We start from the raw sequence: 27,704 nt of genomic DNA, 5'->3' as shown, positions 1-27,704 counted from the left end.
TCCTTAGTTGGGATAGGAAGAAAGAACATATCAAAACATTTTCCTACCTGTTCTTTCTAAAGCAAGAGCTTGGAATGAGACAAAAAGAGCTGAAGAAAGAAAACACCAGTTGTTACGGTTTGGATCTTGATGTCCTTTTTGAGCTCGCTGTGGAAGGTCCAGTCCCTGGTGCAGCCGTGTTCCGAGGTGGGTTTGGGGGTGACTGGATCTTGAGGGCTCTGACTCAGTAGTGGGGTGACCCATGGGTGCATTCAGGCTCCTCGGGCTTGTGGGGAGGGCCTTCGTTACAAAAGCAAACTCTCTCTGCTTCTCGGGCACCAGGAGGCCAGCAGCTCTACTCATCACCAGCTCCTGGACACGTGGCACTGTCTCACCTGAGGCCACGCAGTGGGCCCAGCGACCAGGGACTGTGAACTCTGAAACCACGAGCCAAAATAGACCTTTCCTCCTTACACACTGGTTCGCTCAGGCACTTTGCTACGAAAATGGACACAGTAGTGCTGGGGGTTTCTTGTGTGTGAGTTTATTATTTATTTTTAAAGGATTGTCACAGGCTGATTTACCCCAGCTTCTCCCAATCTCTCTTGACTGGTGTGTGTGTGTGTGCCACGCCCCAGTCCTTGTCTTTTTAGGCTCGAACTCCCACAGCCTCTTCTAACGTACCTGACTTTATCTGAAGGTTAAAGAGCTCCTGAAGGCTGTGAGGAGGGGCCTGGTAAGTCTCAACGGTGTCCCCTTTGGGTTAGACATCGACAAGACCACCCCAGGAATAAGCAGGGGTCTTGACCAGGCTGCCCTTCTCTTTAGCCAGCTTAGGTCACGTTGGCAATGTTCATGGACTCATCATTCTGGGTTCACCCAGGGACCGCATTAGAGAACCTCGGTCTCTCCAACACTCTGTCCCAAAGAGCAGCGATTTTCTGCTGTTTCAGGGAACTCAGCTTCTGCAGTCCTGCCCCGGGGGCTTCCACTGCCCTCCCATCCTGGGAGCCTTGCACACTTCTGTGCTCCTGGCTGGGGAGCCCCGTGTGCCTGGGCGGGAGAAGCCGTGGGAAGGGACAGACGAGGTCCTGCAGAGGGCTCGGGAGGGTGAGAGCACTCCTCAGGGACAGTTACCTGTCTGTGCAGCCAAGCTTCACTCTCATCCTCGTGTTTCTGAAACAAAATAAGAGCATTAAAGAGGGTTTTGTGTCGTCTGCGCTGCGTGATCAACAGTGCAGAAAGCAACCTGTTCTCCTGCACGGCGGCTTCGCGAGCATGGGCAGCACGACAAGGAAAGGAGGCGCCCCCGCTCCTACTGTGGCTCAGCGCCAAACACAAGTGTCCTTGAACAAGAAGAGAGCCATTGTCCCTGACGACAAGTGCCATCCCCGCCAGAGAGGAATCCCACGGAAGACGGTGGCACTTACTCCACTTGGTGTCACGCTGGCCAGCTGTGTGTCCCTCTGGTGGTCACTGCTGACCAGGCGTGTGCCCACTTACAGGCAAAGCTCGGGTGCTGCGCTGCTTTACGGTTCTGGTGTGTACAGGGGAACACTGTCATAATCTAATCTGACGCTCTAAGGAGCAATCCTGGTGGGTTGAAACCCTTTGAAAGTGTTAAAATATGAGAAAAGATCTCACAGGATTGCACAGAAAGATGCACCAACAAAAATAAAGCCCCAAACACTAGGGTGAAGCTGTTGGGCACACTTGATGCCATCCCAGGGCACCAGGGGCTGGCACAGGCCTGCCCACGGGCTCCTTGGTGGCTGTTTTTCAGCCTGGGCTTTCTGGGTGGGAGGAGCGCTGTAGCTGACACATGCTGATTGGGCACAGAGAAGATGTGTCCGGCCTCCGGCTCCCAGAGGAGCCCCTCAGAACAAACCAGAACCTCCAAATGAGATCAGAGGCAAGGAAATCCCTGACCAACTGGAAACAAGTCACTGGGGTAGCCCAGCCACTGCCTGCACCACCCAGGTGGGATGTCCCAGCCCTAAGGTCACTTTCCATTCCCAGAGTTTCTGAAAGGCCTGGCTGAGTGTGATCATGGGGCTCAGAACTTGAGGCCAGGGACCTGCGCTCCTGGCTGACCAGCCCTGTGGCTGCAGTGTCCAGCCTGGAGGGGTGGCCTGCCTTTCTTGACTCTACCGCATGTTGTCACCCAGGCTCTTGGACGCCTTGCTGGGGCTGCATGTACTGGGGAGGGAGGAGCCTGGCTCTGGGTTGAGGGGAGGAGACAGCAGCAGAAAAGTGCCCTCCAGGCTGAGGGACGCTGCACCGGGGCTCCGGCCTGAGCCTGTCCTTTCCCCTCCTGGAGCATCAGCTAGAAAGCTGGGCTCCTCCGCAACTCAGTGGTGCTGGGTAGAGACCAGGCTCTGCAGGTGCTGCAAGGAGGGATCCGGTGGCCAGCTCGCAGGGATCCTGGGCTTTCGCAGCAGTCCCAGAGTAGCCCACCAGGTGGCACCAGAGCCAGCCCAGCCAGGGACCACCTGTGAACCCCTCCAGGGCCTCCGCCTACCTTGGTGCAGACCCCGGTGGTGGCATCACACAGGGTCAGGATGGACACGTTCTGTGCGCGGTTCAGCCAGGTCACAGCCACCTTGGTGCTGGTCGCCCACTTCACCATGGTGATGTAGTACTCCCTGCAAACACGGAAAGGCACAGAGTGAGCAGCCTGTGGGAGCACAGGAGACCAGGAGCCTGTCACACCACAGCCCTGGGGACAGGGTCCATGACCATAATGTGTGTGACAGAGGCCGCTGCAGTTCCAGAGTGGGTTTGTCAAGAATGCAGGAGGACACAGAATCCGGTGGGCAGCCAGGCACTCTGAGACAGCCACTGCCGGCACCACCCAGGTGGGGATGTCCCCGCCCTGAGGTCACCCGGTGGACGTGGTGTACCGCTGATCTGGGCTTCATCCACAGGCAAATGCCCAACTCCAGAGGCAGTGGTGGGGAGGGATGAGAGGCAGGGCGGAGAAAGAGCCAGGCAGGGGGGAGAGAGGGGCCAGAGAGGGGCTTCCTGGAGACCCCAGCTCCCAGCTAATGAGGGCTGCCATGGCTCTGCTGTGCCCTCCTCCTCCTTAAAGTCAAAATGCCCAGTGCAGTTCTCTGTCGGACTGGGGATGCTGGCTCTTGCTTCAGGTGAGCTGGGTTTGATCTCCTAAGTGTTACATGCTTGCTTTTGCCCAAACCTTAAAATAACACTGTGCTCTGTGCCCCTAAATTAGAGGGAGGGAAACTGGGGCTTGGGGTCACTCTTTCACCCAGAGCTTTCCAAAAAAGTGTGACCCCTCTCCCCAATCTTACGTTTAAGAAGAAGAAAATGTCAGGAAACCAAGTGCCCAAAAGGAGTGGCGGGTGAATGCCAAGAATGTTCTAGAAGCCAGCTAACACTGTTCTGTCACCTACACCAACATATCTATAATGAGATCTACTGTTTAGAACCACTACTTTGTGGTCTCACAGGACCTTTTATCACTAAAAGCTGTGGTGCATCTCCAGGCAACAGGGGAGCGGCCTCACTGCACAGAATAGTAATCCTAACAGAAAGGACTAAACAGCAGACGCTTAGAGCCAGCCCTCCTCAACCAGGAAATCCAATCGCTGAGGGCCTCGAGTTGCCCAAGTCCACCTGCTAAAAACCGAGTTTTCAATAACGCCCTAAATCAAGGGTACATGACAATGAGGAGTCTCCAAAGGGAAGGAGTCTGACCCTGGCCGTCCCCGGCATGGGGCCAGGAGGGGCTCTGGACCTGCCCGTGCTGGGAATCTGCAGAGGACACGGTGGTGAGCAGCACCCCAGATACGTGCACAAAGAGCCTGGCACTTGGGCATAGTTCACAATGATTTTCAAGACGCAGCCAGTTGTGTTCACACCACCTGCTCCCCAGCCTGCAGGCCCTGCTCCCCGTAAACGGGCTGGGTGTTTACCAGGTCTGTGATCTCCCTCTGTCCTCTGCCCTGGCTTCTGCTCCAACAGACAATGTGCTCTTTGGGCCTCATTTCCCAAGGTCCCAGCAGTTTCACTGCCCTAGGGCTGGAGCAGCGTTTATGAAGATGGAATTTGTTATCTCTCTGAACATCTGCAGGCATAAACATTTTACTTCACTTTGATCCTTAAAAATATTTCAAGATCTGAGCTCGGGACTTGCTTCACATGGAACAAGTTCTATCTTTCGCGGTATCACAGCCGGTCTTCCAGTCTGCATGGGATTAAAGGGCTCTGGGAACAATGGACAGGAGTGACTGATGGCCTGGGAGCTGCTTCCCTGTCCAGGAAGTCTGCACCCAGGCTGCCTGTGAAGCCTCACGGGCACCGCGTTCACTCTGCCAGCACACGTTGCATGGGCATGAAATCAAGAAGGAAAGGGAAGAGCCCCAGGATGATGGATTTTCCCCAAGACCCTCATACTGGGTAGGGACAAGCCTAGTTTTACTTCCATTTGTTGGAAACATCCTGTGTGTCTTCCTGGTTTTTAGGGTGGTGTTCTGCACAAGTCTTCTTCATAGGGGTCAAAGAGGCCTGTGTGTCATTGTCAACTTTCTATGTCCTAATTTTGCATATGAAACATCATAAATTGAAATTCATGGGTGGATGCAAACCTCCTTTTGGTAACCAAATCCCTAGCAACACTGTTGGAACAAGTCATCAAGAATGTCCCGTGGGGAGCTTGGGCTGCAGCCGGGGTCCTTGGCAGCGGTAGCAACTCCGAGGCCAACCTAGCTGTTCTCCGGCTCACACTTGAAGTCCTCGGTCACCAAACGCCTAAGGCAGCACAAGCCTCCTGCATGGAGCCAGGGCAAGGTGAGGACACTGCCCGGGAGAGGCCACCTCCAGAAGTGGCAGCCACACCATTTCTTTCTCTGAATGTTGTGAAACACCTGCTACTGAGTGGCGTGCTACATCCTCTTCCATTTCACTTCTCTAGTTGGGAGGAAGGGAGCTGAGTGGGTGGGGGTCACTGTACTAAGAATGAGGCTCCAGCCTGCCCAGTGTCCAGGGAGCCTTCACTGGTGTGGTGACCTCCTGCCTGGGGGGTGACCTTGGCTGGTGTGGTGACCTCCTGGCTGGTGTGGTGACCTCCTGGCTGGGGTGGTGACCTCCTGGCTGGGGTGTGACCTGGCTGGTGTGGTGACCCCCTGGTTGGGGTGGGGTAGCTCCCCTCCAGGTCTGAGGAAGCTTTACAACTAACTTTACAGGGGACTCCATCGCTCACGTTCTTCATTCATGTGAAATTAAAGATAAACTGCGGCACTTTAGAGAGTTTTATGGTGGTGAAATATGAGACCTATTTTAAAACCCTGAAACGATAAACACCAAGACTCTGTAAGGATGATGTAGTGAGAGTTCTTTAAAAGGGAGCTCTTCAGCCTCTGTCTCCCCCATGAGCACAGGGGGGTGTCCTGTGGGCATGTGCCCCTCCTCCCACCCATCCCTGTCCAAATGCCCCGGACCCTGCCTCGCCCTGGGGCTTTACATTGATCTCATCAGTGTGCAGAGATGTCCCATCATTTCCTGACCCTAAGAACCGCACTCTGCCATCAGACTCAGTGCCAAGTGAGCTCTGGTCATTTAAAAAAATTTTTTAAAATTCTTTTTAGTGGTCGAGGACCTTTGTTTTTATTTGTTTATTTATATGTGGTGCCCAGAATTGAACCCCGTGCCTCACACATACTAGGCAAGTGCTCTACCACTGAGCCCCAGCCCCAGCGCGAATTCGGGTTATTTTTAAAGAAAACTGAGTGCAGTTGCCACAAGGAAGCTTCACCACCTGGCCTTCAGAGGAGGCCGGGGCACCTGGGCGATGGCAGGCTCAGTGCCTCCCCAGGGTGACCCCGGACAGAGGGCCTGCTCCTGCTGTGTGAGGTTTGTAGCCATGGACAGGGCCCGCGTGGTGCTCTGAGGTGGCCCTGGCTGCTCTGCCACCGTGACTTATTTTTAAAAGGACATGTTTTTTTTCTTCCTCTCCCCCTGCTCCTCGCTAATCTCTCCCCTTCCCTAATCTCAGGGGACACAGGGTCACCTTCCCCCCATCCCAGGGAGTCACCTGTCCCTGAGCACACACCCACCACAGGAAGGAAGTGATTCAACTTGGATGGCACCGAGGGTCTCAGAAATGACTCTCTCCAATTAACAAGTGGATTACCACTCCAACAGAGAACACGACTAGCCTTTGGGTCACTCTTTAAAAGCCCCCGGCAGTGAGGGGCTCCCCGTCCTACCGCACACTGTGTTGGGCTCCGTTTCAAAGCTGTCAGGAAAAAGTCACAGACAGAAGAAAAGGCTGAGCTGGCTTACACGGCACAGCCACATCAGCGTTGTAGCATGCGGTGGGGCTGGCCAGCAAGTCCAAGGCGGCCTCTACCAACCTGCGTTATTATGGCCACAAAGATGAGAAGACGTCGTGGGAAGTCACGGTGCCGCTGACTGTAGTGCTGGGGCTCTCTCAGGGCAGCACAGAGAAGCCAGGCCCCAGGTGCACTACTCAGGCGCACCACGGTCCCCCACGGTCCCATCGGTCCCTCCAAAGTTCTGGGCAGCCTTACAACACAATGGCTTACATGAGAATGAATTTAATACTTTAAAAAGATGTCATTCCAAGTCCTGGGGAAACAAAGATTTCGGCCGCCAACAGGGCCCGAGAAATGGCTTAAGTATTAAAAACAAGAAGACGAAGAAGCAGAGAATGGCCCAAGGAAGACAGTCGCAAGGCAGAACTCGCCGCCTGCCCACAGCCGTTACCTGAGGGCATTCCACTCTGTACCGCGGTCACCTTGAGGTGAGAAGCAGGTCCTGCCCAGCAGGCTGGGGACTCTGATGGGGCTGTGGATAGCTCACACCCACGTATTTCTTCTCACTCGGGAGACTTAGGGGTGGGGACAGGGAAGGAGTGACACCCACCCACAAGAACAGAGGACAGCAGGAGGCCGCAGACCCCAGGTCCTTCCTCCAGACAGAGGGACCAGAGCCACAGGGTGCTTTGCTGGGGGAGGGGTCAACACACTGTGAGCGGAGGCCGGGAGGTGGCCTGGGACTTGCAGCACAGAAAGAATGCCGTGTGGCAGGAGATGCAGAGGAGACAGGGGTGTCCCAAGTCTTGGGTACAAGAGGCAAGAAGGAAGGCAGAACTCACTTGGATCTTTGTTCCATGATCCAGAAGCCCTTGGAAGCAGACCAGGGACCAGTGTGGGACCAGCACCAGGTGCAGCAGCAGCACTGAACGCTGGGCCCTCGGAGTGCGACCCCTGACCTGGAGGGATGGTGACCCTTTTCAACCCTCATTTTACATATAGCTAAAGTTTTAAACAAACGTGAGAAAAAGGAGACACTTCTGTATCTGAGAATCAGGGAGTTTGCTTCCGGCGGCCCTTCCCTGGACTGGCACCTGGAGGTGTGCTGCAGATGGGCAACGAGGTGGTACAAGGCCCAGGCCACGGCGCCCGCCTGGGGGCAGGGCAGGACGGCCTCGGGCACAGCTGTGGAGAGCAGCCAGGCCATCCTGCAGCAGGCCGGGTGCCCGGAGAGCTGGAGTTGGGGAAAGGAGCGAGAAAGAGAGCCTGATAGAACCTGGGGAAGAGAGGATGTAATAACATCAAATGTTCAGGAAACCCCAGAAACAACGTAAGGTCCAGGAAAAATAGAGAACAAGAGGAATATGGCCACGGGGCGCTACTCGCTCTACCACGAAAAGCAGTTTCTTAGCTACGATGATGGGAATGCTGCCCACGGATTTTAGTCTTCTAGAATCCACCTGCAGGAAAGCAAGGAAGCTGAGTTATGGCTACAGGGCAGAGGGTGAAGACGCCAGCCTCCATGCGGCCTGACTAGGGACAAGGAGGGCACAGGAGGGGGGTGGGAGGGACAGGAGAGGCCTGCGGGGGGTGGGGGGAGGGCAGGGCTGATATGCTCACTCTACGAACTCGGGAGTTAAGATGTGATATGCAAAAACTCATGAGGATGTTATTTTGGTTATAAATGTAGCCGATAGAGAAAAAATGCACATATACACAGAGAAGGTGGAATAGGTACAGAAGTAAATGTGAGGAATCCTTTTCTATCATATGAGAAATACAATAAAATACATACATTAATAGAAACAGTGAACTGGGCACATGATCTGGTGACAGGCTGGTAACTAGCCTGAGAAGCCACAGGGAGTGAAAGTCACCTCCAGGGGTTGGAGGGAGAAGAAGCCCAGGGAAGAGCCTTAGTTTCCATATTATTTTACCTTTAAGCATTATATGTGCCACTTTGATACAAATAAGAAATAAAATCAACACTAAAGAAAAATCAATGATGACAAAATAAATGCATGGAGTCATGGAAGTCCTGCAGTGACCCCGATGGCCAGCCTAGCTGGCATCTGGCAGTGGTGTCTGCCCCCGGCTGCCTCTGGACTGGGCAGAGGAAGAGTGAGGCTGGCATGCGGTGCCAGTGGGCGCCACATACCCACAGGTGCTGAGCCCACCTCCCCGTCCTCCACCCCCCACCCCTGCTCAGGTCCACGTAAGGAGAAGCCACATGGTCCTGTAGCAACGGGACCCAGATTGTTCCCCTGTGTGTCCTGCAAGGAGGCGAAGATGGGCGGGAGAAGGCCATCCCCCTGTCCTGTGTCGCCTGGCCCAGGTTGCAGCAATCAGAGGCAGTGACCCCTGTCGGGACCCTCACTCCGGGAGCTTGGCCTGCCCAGAGAGGGCAACGGCAATGGGACCCAAGGCCTGGGGCAGAACCAGCTGAGGCCTGTCACCAGAGGAGAAAGAGGGAGCGGGGACAGTCCCCGCGCCGTCTTACTGATCCAAGTCAGCAGTTCTGAAGCTGAGGCCGACCAGCAGCACCAGGAGGGCATTAAACCAAAGTCTCTGGTCTCCCCGCAGACTCCACCTGAAACTCGGGCAGGGTCAGCATCGGCCGTGTAACAGGGCTCCCTCCCCCCGGATTCCGTTTGAGAACCAGTGGGTTGAGATGAGGGGCAGTCTGCGAGCAGGGGGCAGAGAACAACTCCAAGCACCTCCAGGGTCTCTACTCCCCTCTCTGCCCTTCCTACGCTTGCTTTGAATGAATCGCTGTGACCAGGCAGGAGTGTTTTAGGACAAAGGGGGACTTGGCCACAATTAAACGACAGGAGAAAGCTGGACATGAGAAAAGATGAGCCTGGTTACGGGAAGAATTGTGAGGATCAATCAACATGGAGATGGACATCGAGGGACTTCGTGATCACGTCATGATGATCACTGAAATTGCATTTTAAAGAGAACAAAGTACTGAGATGTTAACAGAAGGCCACGTGCCTGGGAGCAGTGCTGCCGATGTGGTTTTTATTCTAAAGCACTGGATCTGCTCCTGAACGTACTGCCTCCTTCAGAGAGCATTTAGTTTGGGCTTGGTGCACCGTCCACAGGCTCTGCCTGAGCCCTGTGAGATGGGCAGATGCGGCTGCAGGGGAGCTCCTGGTTTGGAAGGAGACAGGGGAGCGAGCCATCTGTGTCAGCGCAGGGGGTCTGCTCCAATAGAAGGGTGCGCCCTGGCACGGAGCACGTGGGAGGGGCGCCTGCAGGAGCACGGCTTGGCTGTGAAGGGGGCAGAGCTCCTTGTACCCCAGCCAGGCGCCTTCACACAGAGCGCACAGAGGCCATGAATTTTTTATTGGCCCATTTGTTTGTTATAAAATATTAACAGAGCGCTGCTCTCACAGGGACTCATGTGCCATGTCACTTTTTGGCGTTCCAAGTACTGGCGAAGGTTCTGACAGTGGTGTGGCCAGAGAGGGCGAGGGAGGAAGCACCCCACTACCGAGGGGCACCAAGAGCCTGCAGTTAACTTGGCATTTCCTTAAGCAGCGTCTGTCCCTTGGATCAAGCTGGGATGGGAAACATGGCCACAGAAAGTTTTTTAAAAAGGATGAGCTTGAATCGAGGGTGGCCAGAGGCCACCGCAAAGACACGGAGCACAGTGTCCTGGATGCCAAAGCCCACAGCCCCCCCCCCCCCCCAGGCCTGCCCTCCAGTCGAGGAGCATTGGTGCAAAACGTCTGCAGGCGGAGCGCACCCCACGAAGCCCAGGAAGGAGGACTTCAGGACGGAGTACGGCTGCTGCACATGCTGTGACCTCACTTTCAACCCAGGAAAAGGCCAGGAACAGACCAGGCTTCTTTCCTTCCGCCTTGGGGGCTGGCCAGAACGCAGGGTAGGCTGCCAGGGGAGGGAGGGGAGGAGTGTGGCGAGAACACATCTTAGGGACCCTGGGTCCTCATTCAGCAGTTCTAGGGCCTTACAAGAAAGGATCCGTTGGTGGGAGTGAGTCTCCTCATGTCCCTTCTCCAGGTCTCCGTTTTCATGCCCATCAGTCTGCCATCCATCCACCCATCCATCCATCCCCCTCTACCTGTCACCTATAACCACTCACAGGCATCCTCATCCACCACCCTCCACTCACCTGTCCATCCATTATCCACCCACATAGCCATCACCTGTCCATCCATTATCCCCCCACATAGCCACCCCCCCATCTATCATCCACCCATCCCTCCATCCAGCCACCACCCACCCCTCATCTCCCTCCAGGCACCCACACACGTGACCTGCTCACTGTCCTGCAATATGGATGAGGCATTTCCTGGTTAAACCTGGCGTCATGTGAGGATATGTCGGGCATTTTTCACATGTCCCTGCAGGTCCCCATCCTGCTGTGTGACAGGGGCCAGGCTTGCCTGTGCCAATGCCATCAGGAGGCTCTGGCCCCAGGAGCACTGGCAGGACAGTGAAGCCAGGGGAGACGATGGTGGGCACTCACGTCCTCTGCACAGTCCTTCCACCAACCAGCCCCAGGCCATCTGCCCCTGCCCCCCAGAGCCGAGGTGGTGTTAGACCCGGCTGCCGCAGGCCCTGCGCACGGCCCTCCCACACCCACTTATTGGTAAGGGGACCTTTGTTAAATGCTGTGGGAAGGAACGGAGTGTGCCCTCTGTCCTGCTGAGCATCAGCGGACACAGAGAAGGCCCGAGCTCCTGGGCACAGCTGTCCCTTTCAGAGTACCTCTGCCACGGAGACGGCGGCCCGTGAAGGAGGGGGATTGGGCCCTTAAAACACCAGAGGAAGGTGCTGAGCCCTGAGGGACTTGACCAGAAAGGCAGGAGGCAGCCAAGGGCCTGGGGCCTCCTTTGACAGGGGGTGGGGTGGGGGGGCCCTGAAGAGTGACTCCTTGGTGGATCAAAGGCAGCGAGCACCTTGTGGATGTGCCTGGTGCCATCTCCAGGAAGCCGCTCTCTGTCCCTGGCCACCCAGGGCCAGGCCTCACACTGACAAGGAAATGTCCTGATGGCTTTGGCCACTCTGCAGCCTCTGGCTCCGCGTCAAGACCACTCGGGGGTCTCTCTGCAGCTGAGGGCCAGGGTGACACGAGGCTTCTTCCTCCCTCCCTTCTCAGCCACCTCCCTCGGGCTTTGGTTCTAGTTCTGCCTCATCTTCCAGCATTCCCATCCTGCCCTGTCCACCTTCTACTGGCCACTGGGACAGTCCTGGTTCCTACTTCGAAACGCGTCTTTGATGGTGGATCTCAAGTGGAACTGTATTCTGTGGTTGCCACGTGCTCCCGGTGCTGCCAGCTACCCCCTGCCAGGTCTGCTTCAAACTCGGCAAGCTGCTCCCCTGGCCATCGCCTGCTTGTTCAGCCCCCCTTGAGGGCTCCTCTGCCCTCGGCTTGCCCCGGGTTCCCTCTAGAAGTTCCATGTTGAGCTGTTGCAGGTTTCTGGGGTTAGAGTGCTCTCCTTTTGCAAGGGTCTTTTCGATTAAAGTCTCTCCCTGTCTGAATCCAGATTTGCTGAGTTCCTGTGTCCACCCAGCAGGGCGCTGGACTGGGGCTGGCTCTGTCCGTAAGCCATGAGAGCACCATGTCCTTGCCCTTGAGCACCACCAGGGATGGCCCCTGCTTCTTCCAGGTTTAGGGACCCTTTGAGCATGGCCCACAGGCAGCGAGTCCAGTGAGGGGCAAGAGGGTGTTGGTGGCTCTCTGGCAGGAGGTGCCGTGGGGAGGGGAGGGTCAGTGGGGATTGACTGTCCTCAGCTCAAGACACTGTGCTGCAGCCCTTCTCTGACTTGGGAATCAGGTCCTGGGGAAACGGAAGAGATCATTCCAATGGCCAGAAGTAGGGATGGGGGTAATCAGCCCAATGTGGCATCCAGACTGTCTGGAGGGCAGGGACATGCCCTAAACCCTCACTGGCAGCACTGAGGAGGCTCTTGGAAAGTCTCTCTCACCACGAGAATACCAGGGGCAGCTGGGAGCTGGGAGAGTGCTTCCAGAGGCTTCTGAGAGCCACACAGGAGTTTGAGTGGGCAGAGGAGACGTGAACGACATCGTGGAGTCACTGGGTTTGGAAACCTGGATTGCAGGCCTGGCCCCGTGATGACCTCAGGGCGACCCTGCACCGTCGGACCCTCTCCTCCTCAGTTCATTGTGGAGGAAGTGGAAGGAATGGGCCCTCGTGAGCCTCAGGAAGAGAAGCCATCCCGAGAGGGTTGCAGGACACCTCACCGACCTGTGGGTGGCAGAGGTGTGGCCGCATCGCCCCCGCCTCCTGAATTTTGCCAGGTCCCAGGTGCCACCAGATCCATGCACTGAACTTCCTGCTGTGGCTGTGAGAGAAACTGAGCTGTCCTCACCCTCCGCGTCACTGCCATCGACTTGTGGCCCCATGGCTGGGCCTTGGGAAACCTGGTCTGGTGTGTCACTGATGCCTCCATAGGCCAAGGCTGTCCTGTGCTGAAAGAGTTTGCGGGCTCCCAGAGGTGCCTTATCTACGAGGGTGGGGCAGCAGAATGCTGTGCTATTTTCTGATGTCTCCTCCATCCATAGGCCTGTGGATGGCCCGCAGCCCCTTCACAACGATGGATCGGCTGCCCTTTCACACACTGGCTAGGACAGTCACCTGCCTCCATTTCTTCACCAGAACCCTCTTATGCAGATGCTGTGGATATAAAGCGTCTCCTTCCACACTCAAGTGTTGAGGGCTGGTCCCCAGCGCAGCGATGTCCAGTGCTGGGAAAGTGGCTGATCATGAGAGCTTGACCTCAGCAGTGGATTAATCCATCCATGGGTTCATGATTGATGGGTTATTGGGAGGTGGTAGAAACTATAGGAGGTAGGACCTCACTGAAGGGAGTGGGTCCTTGGGGATGTGCCCAGCCCTCCCTGCCCAGCTGCCAAACAGCTTTCCTCTGCTGTGCCCATCTCTGAAATGGTGAGCCACCATAAAACTTCCCCCCTCTAAGTTGTTTTTCTCAGGTATTTTGTCACAGTGAAGAAAAGCTGACTAATACACCAGACCTCTGAGACTGATTCCCAGATACTATAAAGTGCTGGGAATTCTTATAATGAGAGCATAGAATCCCACAATCAGCACCAACTCTATGAATTTTCTTTTCAGTGCATCAACAGAATAAAGTAGTGGTGATTATGATGATAGTGGAGATGGTGGAGGTGGTGGTGATGGTGGGGGTGGTGGTGATGGTGCAGATAGTGGTGGAGATGTGGAGTTGGGGGGTAATGGTGGAGGTGACATGGTGGAAGTGATATGGTGGAGGCGGTGATGATGGTGATGATGGAGGTGGTGGTGATGGTGAAGGTATGGTGATGGTGGGGATGGGTGGTCATGGTAGACGTGGTACTGGTAGAGCTGATGGTGTAAGTGATAGAGGTGGTAGAGAGTGATAATGATAGTGGAGGCAGTGGTGATGGAAGTGGAGGTGAGGGTTGTGGTGATGGTGGAGGTGATGCTAGTGGAGGTGGCTCAGGTCCTGAAGAATGTGGACTCTGTAATCCTGTGGTATTTCTATTGCTCCAGTGATCTTCCCGAATTCTTAGTAAAAAATAGTCAACATATCATGATTTACATAAATTGTAAAGAAAAAAGGTTGTTTTATATCTAAGTCGGTGTGGGCTGTGTCATGGGCATGGCGTGTGGAGGAAGAGCCTGGGGTCAGAGAAGACCACAGGAACAGCAGCTGCCTTAAGAATGCCAGCAATCAAGCCTCCCTGAATAATTAGAAGCTCAGCACTGGACATTCATACCATGATGTTGAAGGTCATTACATAGCTGGGGCCGGGGACAGGGTGGGAGCAGAGGTCTACACCTCTAGCTGCTCTCTGGGTCACTGTCTGTCATCGCCTGTTGCCACTGCACAGTTCAACTCGTCTTGGGCACCATACTGCCGGTATCTGCCACATCTTAATTCAACACCCCTCTCCATGGCTGCAGAAGAGCCCGAGGAAACCAGCAAAAATGACCATGTGTTTTGTCAGCGCAGCTGCAGTGTGGGCCCGCAGAAGCCCGTCGGGGCCAGCGTGATGACCTGCCTCTGCTCCTCTCTGCCCCCAGGAGAGATGCCTTATGCTTCCTGGGCGGGTCGGGTGGCTCCTCCCAGGGCGACCAGGCGTTCTGGGCGGCGGTCGCCTGCCCATGCTGTGCCCGGCGGCTCTGGGGCCACTGTGCTTAGTTGTCTTTAAACAGACTTCCTTGGCTGGCTTCCTCGGTGCCTGGACCCTGTGCACCGTGGGGCCACCCAGCACTTCCACTGCCCGCTGTGGGGGGTGGTCTGCTCCCACGGGGTGGCTCCTGCCATGATTCTTCATGGCCAGTGGCTGAGAGCCGTTGCAGTTCTCTGCATTATGAGCTCCCCGTGGGGAGGTCACCAAATCTTTGTCCCAAGTCCTAATACAGCGTGTGGCACAGAGACACAGTGCGTGACAGCAGAGGGCTTCCAGAGCACTGGCCCGACTTCCGCACTGTCAGAGGGAGCCAGGTGCGAGCAGGCACCCAGGGAAAGCTGGAGTGCGGAAGGGCAGACGGCCGCACAGCCCTGTCCCTGCCTCCAATGGCCGGGCCCAGCCTGCAGGACCGGGCCTCCCGCCCTCCTGGATCCTCGTTGAGGTCCCCTTCCCGGTTACCCGCTCCCCGAGGGGTGACAGCGGTTTACAGAGCACTCAGGTGGTGTGAGGCACTGTGAGTGGTCCAGAGACACCGCAAGGACCTGGGAGGAGGTGCGTGGGTCATACCAGACACAATGCCACCGAGAGAGACCAGATACCTGTGGGTGTCCCAGCTGTGGGGCCCTGGACCGCTCCCCGCGGACACTGAGGCCCACGGTACCTGGGGAAATCTGCTACAGGTTCCATGAAGAAAACGGAGGAGGGCAGAGGAGGGGTCGGGTCAGCTCAAGTGAAGCCGGGGGTCTGCGAGGAGGCCGTGAGCCTGACGAGGACCCGGGGGGCTGGCCTGAGCCTCAGGGGAGGAGCTGTCCAGGAGAGTGGGCCTGCACAGAGGCCCTGGGGAGCAGGGCCAGGAGTCGCGGGATGGGAGGGTCACATGACTGAGGCTTCTAGGCCATGGCAGAGGTTTGGTTGTCACCTGAGAGAAGAGGGGGCCACATCTGCTCATTGTGACCTGGTGCAGTTTACAGGGTCACTCTGCTCCTCCCTGGGGGTTGGCTGGACGGATCAGAGGCCAGGTGGGGGACGTGTGGGCCAGAGGGGAGGCACCTGCAGGAGGGGGCCCCTGCCAAGGACGGTGGGCAGCTGGGAGGGACAGGTCTGGAGGTGGAGCTGCCCTGGAGGGGAGAGCGGCTCTGCTTTGACTTGATCAGGTTGAGCTGCTGTTTAGAAATTGTCAGAAGATGTTCTGGACCTTGTGAAGGGGCACAGGGCCATGGGTGTGCCTCCAGAGCACGCTGGGCTGGCGGACGGATAGGCGACTTTCAGCTCTGCGGGGGTAGGGTGCACCTGGGGATGCTGTCCCCCGAGGTGGCCCAGTCACCCAGCCTTGCGCTTCCCTGTTAACCCCTGTACCCGGGCTCTTCAAATGCCCTCGGGGCTGGTTCTAGCTCCTTGCTGGTTCCCTTGCCCATTACAAGTAAAGCTGTGACTTGTGTCCCTTCACTGTGCCCGAGAATCACTAAACATAACCATCCTTCAACCGTGCCCAGAGGACACTTGGGACAGCCGGTTAGCTCTGCGTGGCTGACGTTCCCAGACAGGTCAGGTGGAGCTGTGAGGGCCACAGCTGTCGCCTCTCAAGAACACAGTGTAGAACTTTAAAGGGAGAAAGGAGAAGACCAGGACAATTCTTTCCCTTCCCAGGACACCTGCCCAAGAGCCTGGATGAGCCCCTGAGCCTGCCCTGTGCTCCCTGCCATCTCCTCAGTGCCCACCACCACGATGACAGGAAACGCTTTTCTGTTTTGCTTTTTAGTGAGGCTCAGGATAAATCCAGGGCCTTGCGTGGGCTAGTGGTAGGCAAGGGTTCTGCCACTGAGCTGTCCCCAGGCCTGGGCAACTTGCCTGAGTCACGGAACTACAACTTGAACCCTGGTGGTCGGCTGGAGAACACCCCCCTAAGCCAGGGGTCATCGCCTGGAGGCTCTAGTGACAAGTGGAGAGGCTACAGTGCATAGGGCAGGCCCCCAGCAAGGACTCCTCAGGGCCCAGACGCAGCAGTGCTGAGCCTGGGACATCTGGCTTAACTGTGACACTGTCACCTCTAGGGGGCTGGCCTCCTCTTCAGACATGCCCTGCATCCTGGCTCTTCTCACACCTGCGATCGTTTGCTTACTAGTGACGGTTCTTCAAGTCTCACCCCTTTCCCCCGCCAGCTGCAGTTTCATGACCCTGAACTCTGGCGCTCGGTTTCCTGATGGCAAACACCAGCTGTCTGCTTGCCTTTGGTCTCTGCTTTCTGACCGACCCCTGCTCGCCTTTAAGGTCTCAGGATGTGTGACAGAGAAGCAGTAAGGGAAGTAACATCTGCTCATCACAGATTCCTAATGCTTGGGGACCACGTCATCTCATTTAGCTGAGCCCAAAGTCCAACAGCCAGCATCCAAACTTCGAGCTCTGACTGAGGCTGATTTCTCATTGTCCTTGAAGCTAATCATGCCTGCGGAAACAGCATCACCAAATTGACTAAATGAGACTTTCAATTAACTCCAACAGATGGCTGAGATTTTCCAGGTGACTTTCCCTATTAATTCAGTGAGTTGGCTGGACCAGGCCCCGGGAGGCTGGCGAGGATGGGAACAGTGAGATCTGTGGGTCTTCAGGAGAGGAGCCAAAGTAATAATCTGAACTTTGTTTTATCCCAGAAAAACATCATCAGCCAGGCTGATTCGATTCCTCTGGGCAGCGCACACTGAGGGCAACCTGCCAAAGACGGATCGGCAGAGCCAGGCCCTGGGGCAGCTGCCGGGGGCCAGGTCCACCTCCTCCCTGGGGAGACGTTGGTCTTCCTGTGGGAGGGGGAGGAACAATCCAGAGCAGGGAGAGGGCAGCAACAGCCCCGATGGACAGCAGCCCTGTGTCTGCTCTGCCCTCCCGAGGACCGCGGCATCAGGCCCCATTAAGGGAGAAGAGTGGGGCGCTCCGGCTCTGTGCGGGTTCCTGGTTGGGTGAGGACAGCGGTGAAGGCCACTCAGAGGGTGCTGGGCATCCACCACTGAGCCAGACCTGTCGGGAGCCAGAGTAGAGGGCCCGGCCTCTGGTTTTAGAAGTTGCCAGAAGGTCCTGACAATGACGAAGAGCCAGGCTGGAGGGACTCAGAGTTGGCGCTGGATGTTTGCCGAGCTTCGAATGAATGATTTGGGGCATAAGCAGGCCCCTCTGCAGTGCCGTGGGGACCTGTGGACGCGAGGACCCCCAGCACCCCGCGCTGCCCCCTGCTGGAGTCTCTACCCATAGTCTCAACAGAGGAAGGTCCACCTGGGACGCAACTGGACACTGGTGGTGTAATCAGCCCCCGGCTGCTGGAATTTGGGGGCAAAGCTGAACTGATACTGAGGAGGCTCCACTTTGGCAGATCCTACTCAGTTGTTTTGACTTAACAAAAAACCTACTAAACCAGATACTGATAATAACACGTCAGTGACATGTGCTCCGTGGTTGTTCCCAGTGGGAGATCTGGCCTGAGCACAGCGGGAATCACCAGCCCCAGGGGGGGCGGGTCAGTTACAGACGCCCTCTGGGGCTGCTCCAGACACGGGGACCATTTGAAACCATTCTGCCTCCAAGGACTTTCTGGGGAGGTTGCACCAGGTCTCCCAGTGAATGCCATCTAGCGTGTGCCACGTGCCATCGGTGCCACCCACCCGAGACATGGCCCTCTGGGAAAAGCTCAGCCTCCCCGGGGGTCCGCACTCCTGATGTCGGCTGAGCTGCAGCACCTGCTGACTGGGGTTCATTATTTTTCCCCTCAGGAAACCCAATCACAAAGCAGTAAGGAACACTTAGAACATGCACCTCGTTCTTGGCTATTCATCTTACTAGGGAGACAAGTCTGGTCCTGAGGAGGCCACACGGTGACTTTCATCTCAATCCTCCTCTAACCTACGAGAGGGCAGAACACAGACCTCATCCGAGGGTCGTCAGGGGGCATCATCTCCAGGTCGTGGGTGGGTCCGTTCAAGCCGATGACGTGGAGGGAAATGCTGGGGTTCTCACTGCCGGCCTGTGAAGCCAAGGGCGGAGATGGGAGTGAGGGACCTCCTGCCGCAGAGCGCCCCCGCCCTGCAGAACCTTCCCAGGCGAGGCACGCGTGGGGCTGCAGGAGGGCGGAACGCAGCACCAGGCGTGGCCTTCGCCACGTGGAGGACAGGCCAGCCACGGGTAGAACTTTAAAGTGAGAAAGGAGAAAACCGGGACGATTCTTTCCCTTCCCAGAGCACCTGCCCCTTCCCATTCCGTCCAACAGGCTCATTCTGCAGAGGTCAAGCGAGTTCTGCTGGCCTTGGCAAACCGTCATGGGAAGGGGAAGACGAGATGGGGAAGGTGCACGCAGCCCAGCCACGGGGTGAGCGAGCGAGCGGTGGAGAAGCTCCACCAACAGCGTGGCTCCTCTGGCAGCGAGCGAACCCCAGGCTGGTAGTTCCAGGGTTCTCAGGGGAGGGGCAGGCACTGCTGGCTCTCAGAGGCTGCAGTGAGGCCCGGCAGGGAGGGGCTCCCTTCAGTGGCCAGTGGCTGCTGGAGCCAGTGGACAGGAGCTGCATCCCACTGCTGGCCTCAGCCTCCCACAGGTGAGTGGGCTGACATTTTAGCACCAGGCCCTCCCCTTGAGTGTTAAGGCTGCGTTCGGTAATGAAGTGAGTCTGGATGCCCGTGCCCTGCAGAGAACCCTGGGTGTTCTGCTGCTCTTTGGGTCAGAAATTGACGGTCTTCATCCATTCAGGCTGCTGTAACAAAGCACCCCAAACGGGGAGCCCGTGTCTCCCACAGTTCTGGAGGCTGCAGGCCCAGGATCAAGGTGCTGGCAGACTCGGGGTCTGTGAGGGCCCTGTCCACCCAGATGGGCCTTGTCACTGGGTCCTCTCCTGGTCACCTCTCCAGAGCCTCCTTTCTGAGGCACTAATCCCAGTTATGAGGGCTCCTCATGGCCTGGTCACCTCCTAGGTGGTCACCTGGAGGTGACCACCCAGGAGGTCTACCTCCTAATGTCTTCACCCTGGGGCAAGGATCTCTACATGTGTGTTGGGGCATAGAAACTTCCAGACCACAGCAGTGACCAAGCACAAGGTACACTGGCCAGCCCCTCCCAGGGACAGCCAGAAGTTGTTCGAACTTCTCAGAAGTCACGTCCTCGAAGGCTTGCGAAGAGGAAGTGTGGTACCACGATTTTTGTCACCCAGTGTCACGGTGAGGGCAATGTATTTATTTTGGTTCCAGGGAAGCTCAGGCAAATGATGAACATTCACTCAATTATTTGAAATAAAGTAAACCTGCCAACGAATTCCACTCAACAAAGATGGGAACTTAACGCAACGTAATGAGAAGTAATCGATCTTCCCTGTGTCTCCGGCACTGCTCACCCACACGCCTGATTACCCACCGCCTCCCTCCTGGGCGCCCGGGGCTCATGAACCATTCAGGGCCCGGCTCCTGGCGCTCGGCTCACCTTGGGATAGTGGTAGGGCTTCACGGTGGGGTAGGCGGAGCCCGTGTAGGTGGGCAGCTCCATGAGGGGGACACGGGAGTCGTTGATGGTGGCATAGGCCAGCCTCGTGCCATCGGGAGACCACCAGTGCGCGATGTGGGTCTTCAGAATCTCCTCTGAGGGAAACAAAGGAGAGCGCGGTGAGCAGGCAGCCAGGGGGCGGAGCCAGGGTCAGCTGGGGTGGCTGGACCCGCGGGCTGCACATCTCTGCAGGGACCCTGCAGTGTCCCCACGCCCGTGTTCCATGGCGGCCCAGGAAGTGTCTGCATTTGAGAACTAGGAGCCTAGGGAAAGCTTTTTAGAAAAAGCTGGTCATCATTATATTTTAATTATCTCCTTCAGTTTCATATTCCCATTATTATAGTTGTTACACTTTTATAGACCCTTTCTCTGCTAACGAGTGCCTTTGAGTGGAACTACTATTCTATGTTGGAGATGGTTATTTTAATAACAGAACTAGAGGGAGTCAGCTCACACTGTGGCGTGGCACATCTGGACAGAACCAGTGAGGAAGGACGGCCCTCCAAAGCCCACCAGGAGGGACCTGGGGACGCGCACAGACACACAGCCCCCTAAGACTCAGCCCTGAGGAGACAGAAGGTGTTAAAGGCCAGGTGTGCCTCACCTTAACAGAGGGCGTGGCTTCACTGTTTGGCAGAAAAATGCCAAAGGGGCATCTTAGAAAGGACTCAGGGGGGGAAGGTGCCTCGAGGCTCAGCGGGAAGCACCCGTCATTCAGCCCCATCCCACAGGGACGTGGCTGATCAGTGTCGCCTACAGACGGGTCTCCTAGTGTCTGAAATCCAATCCAGAAAGGAAATTCTGCTGCAGCCCCAGGCTCCAGCACAGAGCTGTGTTTAACATTCGAAGGGCAGACACCTCCAAGGCTCCAAGTCAGAAGGCCTGGAGTCAGAGCGGCCATCACGGTGCTGACCGCTCGCAGGTCAGGAGGCTCTCCTGTGAGAAAGGGAACCTGTCGTGTGAGCCAGCCCTTTCTGGGTTTTCTTCTGGAATGATTATCCACGTCATAGCACACAGGAGTCTGGCTGCACTGGGCGGGTATATCTCGAGCCTGCTGGACCCTGCAGGACTGGGAGGCATCAAGGACCCGAGGATGCACGAGAAAGAACGTGTGCAAGTCCTCACCGGGGACAGGCTGGAGGGAAGATGGGGTGGCCGCCACAGGAGGACATGGTTGTTGGGGGGACACAGCAGGGAGACTGGAGCTGGCGCCAGCCTTGGGGTCTGGGGGACTGAGAGCAGATGGGGGTGAAGATGCTCCAGGAGGATGCAGGCCCTCCCAGTCGCCCACCCCCATCAGGCACTCAGTGGGTCTCACTGCTGGGTGTCGGAGCCTGGAGGCCTCGAGGTGGGAGTTTGTTCTTCCCACCCCCTACCCTCCCGATGTCCCGGGCACCTTCGGGTGGAGGAATTATGAGCTTCATTATGTGCTCTTCTCCTTTCAGACAGCTCCTCCCTGTCTTCTAGAGCACCCTCCTGCAGGCAGCCCAGGGGGACTCCCTGCAGAATGTGACGTGGGCATGGGACAACCCAGCCACCGACAGCTGAGCCTCAGGGTGCACGGAGCCCGCGGAGAGGACACTGCCCCCCACTGCCACCAGGGGTGCCCCAGGCTGCAGCACAGAGCTAAGGGAGAGTGGACACAGGGCCCTGAGTCCTGTGCTGGTGTCACGATGCCCCATCTGTGACACTAGGGGCGCACAGCAGCCCTCAGGTCCCCTCCACCTGCAGTGCTGTGACCTTGGGCATCTTCCCAGCTCTTCAGAAGTGTTGCCACTGCCTGTGGGGACAGGGCTGGGGACGAGCAGCAAGGAGCAGGGTGGCTGAGTGTCAGGTCTGTAGGAGTCTCAGGCCTCCTACAGGATATGCCAAAGCCTTTGGCAGCTGGAGGAGAGGGTCAGAAGTGACTGTGTGCGGAGTCACCTGGCACCGTGAGTAACAGACTCCAGCACCTGGTCTGCTGGAAAAATCGGCACCTTTGAATGCAATCTGTGGTGATTCTGCTCAGTCCCTCCTGCCCTGCAGGCTGGAGGAAGGGGTGACCAGCAATCACGGTGACTGAGCAGAGTCGGAGGGACAGGGCAGAAGGGAGCCCAGCTTTCTGCGGTCAGCGGTGGAACAAATCCAGCTCAGGGAAGGCTGAGCGGAGAAGCAGGGCTGGCAGCAACCCAGGCTCCATGAAGGAGGAAAGGCCGGGCAGACACAGCCCTGATGGCCAGGCACCCCAGGACGCTGCCCGTCCATTCCTTCTCCTTGAACCCGAGCAGCCTCCAGGACCAACGGTGACCATCGTCAGCCCTGGGCATGACTAGGCCACTCTTGTCCCATCCAACATGCCCGCTCACAGGGGGCCAGACAAGGGAGGCCCCGCCTCCTCTCCACCACCTTTGTGAACACCTGGTGTCTAGACCTGCCCTTGGACCAGAGGGAGGTTCAGCTGCTCGAGCCTGACCAGCAATAGACAGGGAGGGCCACCCATGGACCCAGGAGGCCGAGAAGAGGGGTGGAGGCCTGAGCTGGGTGCAGAATGATTTCTGTCAATTCCACCGACACACACAGGGTATTTCCTCTGAGCTCAATTCACTGTTCAGAGCATCTGGGTGCAGATTACACAAGGTAGGCATGGGGCAGACCTTGAGCCCACCTCCCTGGGGAGCGACACACGTCTGCTGCCCACCCGGGGACCAGTGCCTGTTCCTTTAATCCAGCCACAATGCGACAGTGGCATATGGAAAGGTGTTCTGACGCCAAAGGTGGCCCCCAAAGCTTATAACTGTATTTCCCTACGTGTGCTTTGCCACATCACTCCTTGGCGTGTTCATTTTCTGTGTGGTGGTCGCTCATTACAGAGATAATTAAGTGTAAGAAACTAGCGGGGGAAGGCCTGGGCAGATGAGATCCTGACTTCACAGCATTAATTATGAATGTCCCTATTCTGCAACATTTTCCTCAGGAACACTAGCTTAATGAGGCAGTTGCTTAAATGCCACACACCAAATAATGTAGTTGAGGAACAGAGATTTGAAGACAGAGGGGAAAATTCCCTATTTCATCAACTAAATTAATTGCTTGAAACTTGCCTGGGAACAGAAGCAATAGCTTGCCTTTCTGAGCAAGTACCATGAACTCAGGCCCAGGAGAGGGTGTGTCTTTCCCTCACCTCCCCTGATCTGCTGGGGGACGATTTAAGTATCGAAAAGGAAGACACACTGGGGCATTTGCTCGCCCATGACCACCTTTCCCTCGTGAAGAGGCCCCTGTGTCCACGCGGCTTGGCTCACAGCCGAAGGGGCTGTGGCCTTCCTTCCCTGTCAAAGCAATGATCTAAAGTGCTTTTCACTCACTCCAAACCGTGCTACGGGCCAGACCAGAGGACAGACCCCCTGGGCTCAAGGGGCTCAAGAACAGTCCAATACAGTGAGTCTTCACACCTGGAGGTCATTTGGCCAGTGCAGATAGAGAGACGGCCACCAGTATCCACCAGTATGGCTCCTTCACCTTCGTCAGGCAGTCTTTGGGGGTGTGCAGGGCAGCACCCAGGACGTGGTGGCAGTGCTGTTGACACAGGGCTGGCGGCTTGGGCAGAGTCGGTGCGTGCGGGGGTGGGAAGCTCTGCAGGGCTGGGGTGCAGCCTGTTAAGGACAACCCACCTGAGGGCAAGGAAACCCTGCCCTGGTGGCAACTGGATGGAGCCGGGGACCTCAGGCTAGTGGATGAGCAGACAGAGAGCCAGCACCGCTCGGCTTCCCCGGGAGGTGCAGCCTGAGAAAGGGCAAGTCACAGCAGCCAAGGGGGCATGGCAGTTGCCAGGGGCTGGAGGCGGAGTGGGGCCTGCAGGGACAAGCAAGGCCACCACACGCAGTGCTGCAACAGCTAACTACCTACTCTCTGTGCACTTGAGAACCGCGGCAGGTAGAGTCAAAGTGTTCTTTCCCCGGGAGACACGGCGGCGAGGCATCTGTTCACGAGCTTGGTGCAGCCATCCTGTAGTGCATGGGGATCTCAAACCATGTGTCAGGCACTCCAAATGTGCACAGTCTTACTAACACACCAACAAACCCCCACGACTGGAGGCACATGCTATCGGATGGAGTAGACGCTGCCCCCGGGGACGGAACGCATGTGGCCACATGGGCATCTATGAGATATGCTTCTGGATCATTTGGGGGACTGTACCTTCCTAAAGAGAGAAAGGACAGGTCCTCTGGAGGTCTGTTGAGGGTGGGATTGTGAATGGCAGGCCCTCGCTGAGGTTTGTTGTGTCTCCAAGAGAGACATTGATGTGCTCAGCCCTTGTGCCTGTGAATGTGACCTGGTTTGGAATGAGGGTATTTGTAGATGCAATAGTGGCATAAATCAGGATGGACAGGTCACACTGGAGTGTGTGGGTCCTTGATGTCCTTAAGGAGAAAAGTGACAGGAGAGACACACAGGGGAGACTGTTAGGTGATGATGGAGGTCGAGACTGGAGGCCTGCATCTGCAGCCAGGGTGAGGCCCCCTTCACAATGGCAGCATTGAGGAGGCTCAGGGAAATGGACTTTGGGAACAAAGACTGAGCACTCAGCTCGTACTAGACCCTGTGCCTTTGGTGGAGGCAAAGCTTAGAAGTTTATAAAAAGTGAAATATGAGCTGCCACTCACAACCCCCATATGCCAGAGATCAGCACAGAAACCTTATGGACCACGGGGGCTGGACACAGAGGAGTTAGAAGGAAGTCAAATAAAATCAGAGAGAGCTCTTATTGGGAGGTGCAACAGCAGAGTCTGGTCTTTGGCCCCAACATCCACACTCCTTCCTCTTTTAGGACAAGAGCCAGTGAGTCCCTGCTGGGCACCTGGCCTTCCAGTGCCCACAGCACTACCCAGGCCCTGCAGGGCAGGAGTGGCATGTGACCAGGCCTAGGCCTGCCTTTAAGGGGACAGGGTTGGCCACCACAGCCTCTCTTCCCCCTTGCTGCTGACTGGAGTGAAGACTTGGGGATGGGACCTTGTCATTCAGGTGACGGTGACACTCTGGCAAGGATCTCAGAGGTCATGGGATGGTAAAAGTTCTCCAGTCCTTCTTACCAGCAGGAGCTTCTGGCAATCACCTGGAGCCGGTGCTGGATGTTAACGTTCACACATGGAAGACAGAGCTTCCGACAGGTCAGGGCTCTGCAAAGGGCTGAGCCCAGGAAAGACCTGCTTCTCCCGTCCATGTTCTAAGGCGCTGTGAGAGGGACACGCGCTCTGTGAGAGCCGAGGCCTCACGTGCAGATCAGGGAGGGCTTGGGGAAGGGAGGGGACAGCACTGCAGGGTCGTGAGTCAGGCCAGTGCTGTGACCTCCCTGGAGTCTCCTTGGTGGCTGGATGCATGGGGTTCACTGCCTGGCCCTGAACTCAGCAAGGGAACCCAGGGCAGCTCGAGGCCACCCAGACAGGGAGAGAAAGTGAGGCGGAGGCTTGGGAAACAGACCTGCAGCATGTCCTCTAGGGTTCTGATGTCTGCGCTGGAGAGGGGGATCCACAGCACACTGCTGGCCTCATTTTCTGGGTGAGGCCAGGCGAGGTGGGAGGCCAAGGCTCATTTTTGCCAGAGGCATGGTCCTGTCAGGGGCCCTGAAATCCATGGCTAAGCCTCATGTTGAGTCCCCTCACTGCCAGCTTCCAGACCCCCTGAGCTGGGTGGGTGATCATTCTGTTGTTTCTTCAAGGTCATTTCTGTGCAGAGGCCCAGGCATGTCAGGCTAGATGCCGCAATGCCATGCTGGCTCCATAGATGTAACAAGCCGGCAGGCTGGTCTGGGGAAGGTGTTGGGTGCACAGCCACCCAGAGCAGCAAAAAGCATCAGCAGCATCTTCCGAACACAGATCCATAACCATAGTCCTGTGCCGCAGAGCAACTGCTGTTTATACTGCAGAGCTGACAGTGGTCTTGTAAGGTCACAAAGGGGCTGAGAACCTCTATCCCCCAGTGACACTGTGACTGCCACAATATCCCAGTGTAACTCTTGGCTCACAGACTGGTGCTGGTGTAAAGTAACCTGCGGCTCTGCCAGTTGTAGGAGTCCCACACAGTCAGGTAGTGTGACATGCTTGACAGTGACCATAAGCTGCTGTGTTGCTGCTTATGTGCTTACTGCACTGTATTAAAGTCACTATTTTAGAGTAGACCCTGGCAGGAATAAGAGTCTAAGGAAAGCAGTGAATGCTATGCTGTGTCGGCAGCAGCCTCACACTCCTGTGCTTAGGCTTCTCTTGCTGGCATCAGGAGGCTGTCAGGTGACTGACCTGCACCTTCTAGAAGAACTCACCTAATTATGCATTTATCAGAACTGACCCTGCTGTTAGTGAAGCACAGCAGTACTTCATGACCTGATCTGTGGTTATTAGTGCCCATTTACACCTTACTATAAATTATTCTATTGAGATCAACAATGTGCTGGGTGTGGTAGACTCTATCTTTTGAAATTGGCCACAGTGGTAATTCTGGAACTTGAAACTTCTGCAAAGAGGTGATGTGCTTCCCCCTGAACCAGGGCAGCCCTTCAAGAAGCTGGCACCAGTGGAATGGGGTATAAATTGGTGCTGTGTAACTTCTAGATCTGCTGTAAAAGGCAGCTTGGCTGACACCCTTGACACCATCCGCCATGTTGTGAGGAAGCCCTCGCCACATGAAGAAGGCACTTGGAGGTGATCCAGCTAGTGTCAGCCACGGGACACGTGTGTGTGGGAGCCCTGTGTCAGATCTAGCTCAGTCATCCAGTAACCCTAGGGGTGCAGAGAGAGCCATGTTTGCTGAGTTCTTCCTAATTTATAGATGTTACTGCTTTAAGTCCTTGAAGTTTATATCACTGAGGTCAACTTCATAAAAGGTTTTGGATTAAAAAACATTAAAAGATTTTGAAAACAGCAAGGAAAGGAAGAAGCTGAGCCATGGGTTAGCATTCCATTCCTCTATTTTGCTCTTTGGGTGTTCCCCAGGCTTCCCTCTCCATGTCCACCACGGGCTCTTGAGAAACGCCCAGAACTTCTGGCCCTTTGCCTTCTATTCATGAGCCTCATGTCCAAATAGCAGCCGGTCCGAGATGCTTTCTTGGTCCTGCCCACTGGCTAGCTCATTCCACTGCTCATGTGCTCACTCGGGCACCGTCCACCCATTTGTCCAGTCGGCGGACATTCTCACACAGCAGAGGACACGCGCTCTGGCCAGACACACAGAGGCTGGCCAGGAGCCTTGCAGTCACCAGGCAGGGGCACATCTGCTGACTGGTGCTCCTGACTGAGTACTTGGAACAATGCTGGAGGCCTGAACTGGAGTTGGCTTTGAAACAGGGGGCCCAACAGGCTGCAGCTGGCATGAGGTGAGGCAGGACTGAAGGCCATGGTCAGGGCTAGGTTTGCACAGGCTCAGGGTGGGGGCGAGGAGGACAGGGAGGAGAGCTGGTGAGGTGGCTCTGGCCTCTGGGGTTGGTTTCTGGCCTGAGCCCTATGGATCCACCCCATGGGTCACCCCCTTGCCTCCTGTGGCCACCCTGAGCTGGGCGAGAGGGACAGCGGTTCCTGCAGGGAAGGCCCTTGAGTTAGGCATAGACACAGCCTGGGGATTCACTCCCCTCCTCCAGCACCCTCATGGCTGTTGATGAAGGAGGCATTTACAGTGCAAGTGGGTCCTCAGCAGGGAAGATGATCAAGTGATGATCAAACACATGCAAAGATCAGCTGAGCAGCAAGCTGGAGAGTGCACCTTC

The 27,704-nt window shown here is 56.3% G+C and overlaps 1 protein-coding gene across 1 annotated transcript in view; it reads right to left on the bottom strand.

Moving 5' to 3' along the window:
• Dpp6 (dipeptidyl peptidase like 6) overlaps nt 1–27,704 on the bottom strand; it is a 600,350-nt gene that overhangs the window by 70,788 nt on the left and 501,858 nt on the right. Inside the window, exons 9-12 of the mRNA XM_026406182.2 lie at nt 19,913–20,067; nt 18,375–18,472; nt 2,501–2,624; nt 1,117–1,155 (exon numbers count right to left, since the gene is read on the bottom strand). Of these exons, the coding sequence (XP_026261967.1) occupies nt 1,117–1,155; nt 2,501–2,624; nt 18,375–18,472; nt 19,913–20,067 (416 nt within the window). The remainder of the gene's footprint in view (nt 1–1,116; nt 1,156–2,500; nt 2,625–18,374; nt 18,473–19,912; nt 20,068–27,704) is intronic.

This window comes from Urocitellus parryii, chromosome 3 (assembly GCF_045843805.1).
Source record: "Urocitellus parryii isolate mUroPar1 chromosome 3, mUroPar1.hap1, whole genome shotgun sequence".
Lineage (NCBI taxonomy): Eukaryota > Metazoa > Chordata > Mammalia > Rodentia > Sciuridae > Urocitellus > Urocitellus parryii.
Note: the sequence above shows the minus strand (reverse complement) of the source record. Positions and strands in the feature narration are given on the sequence as shown.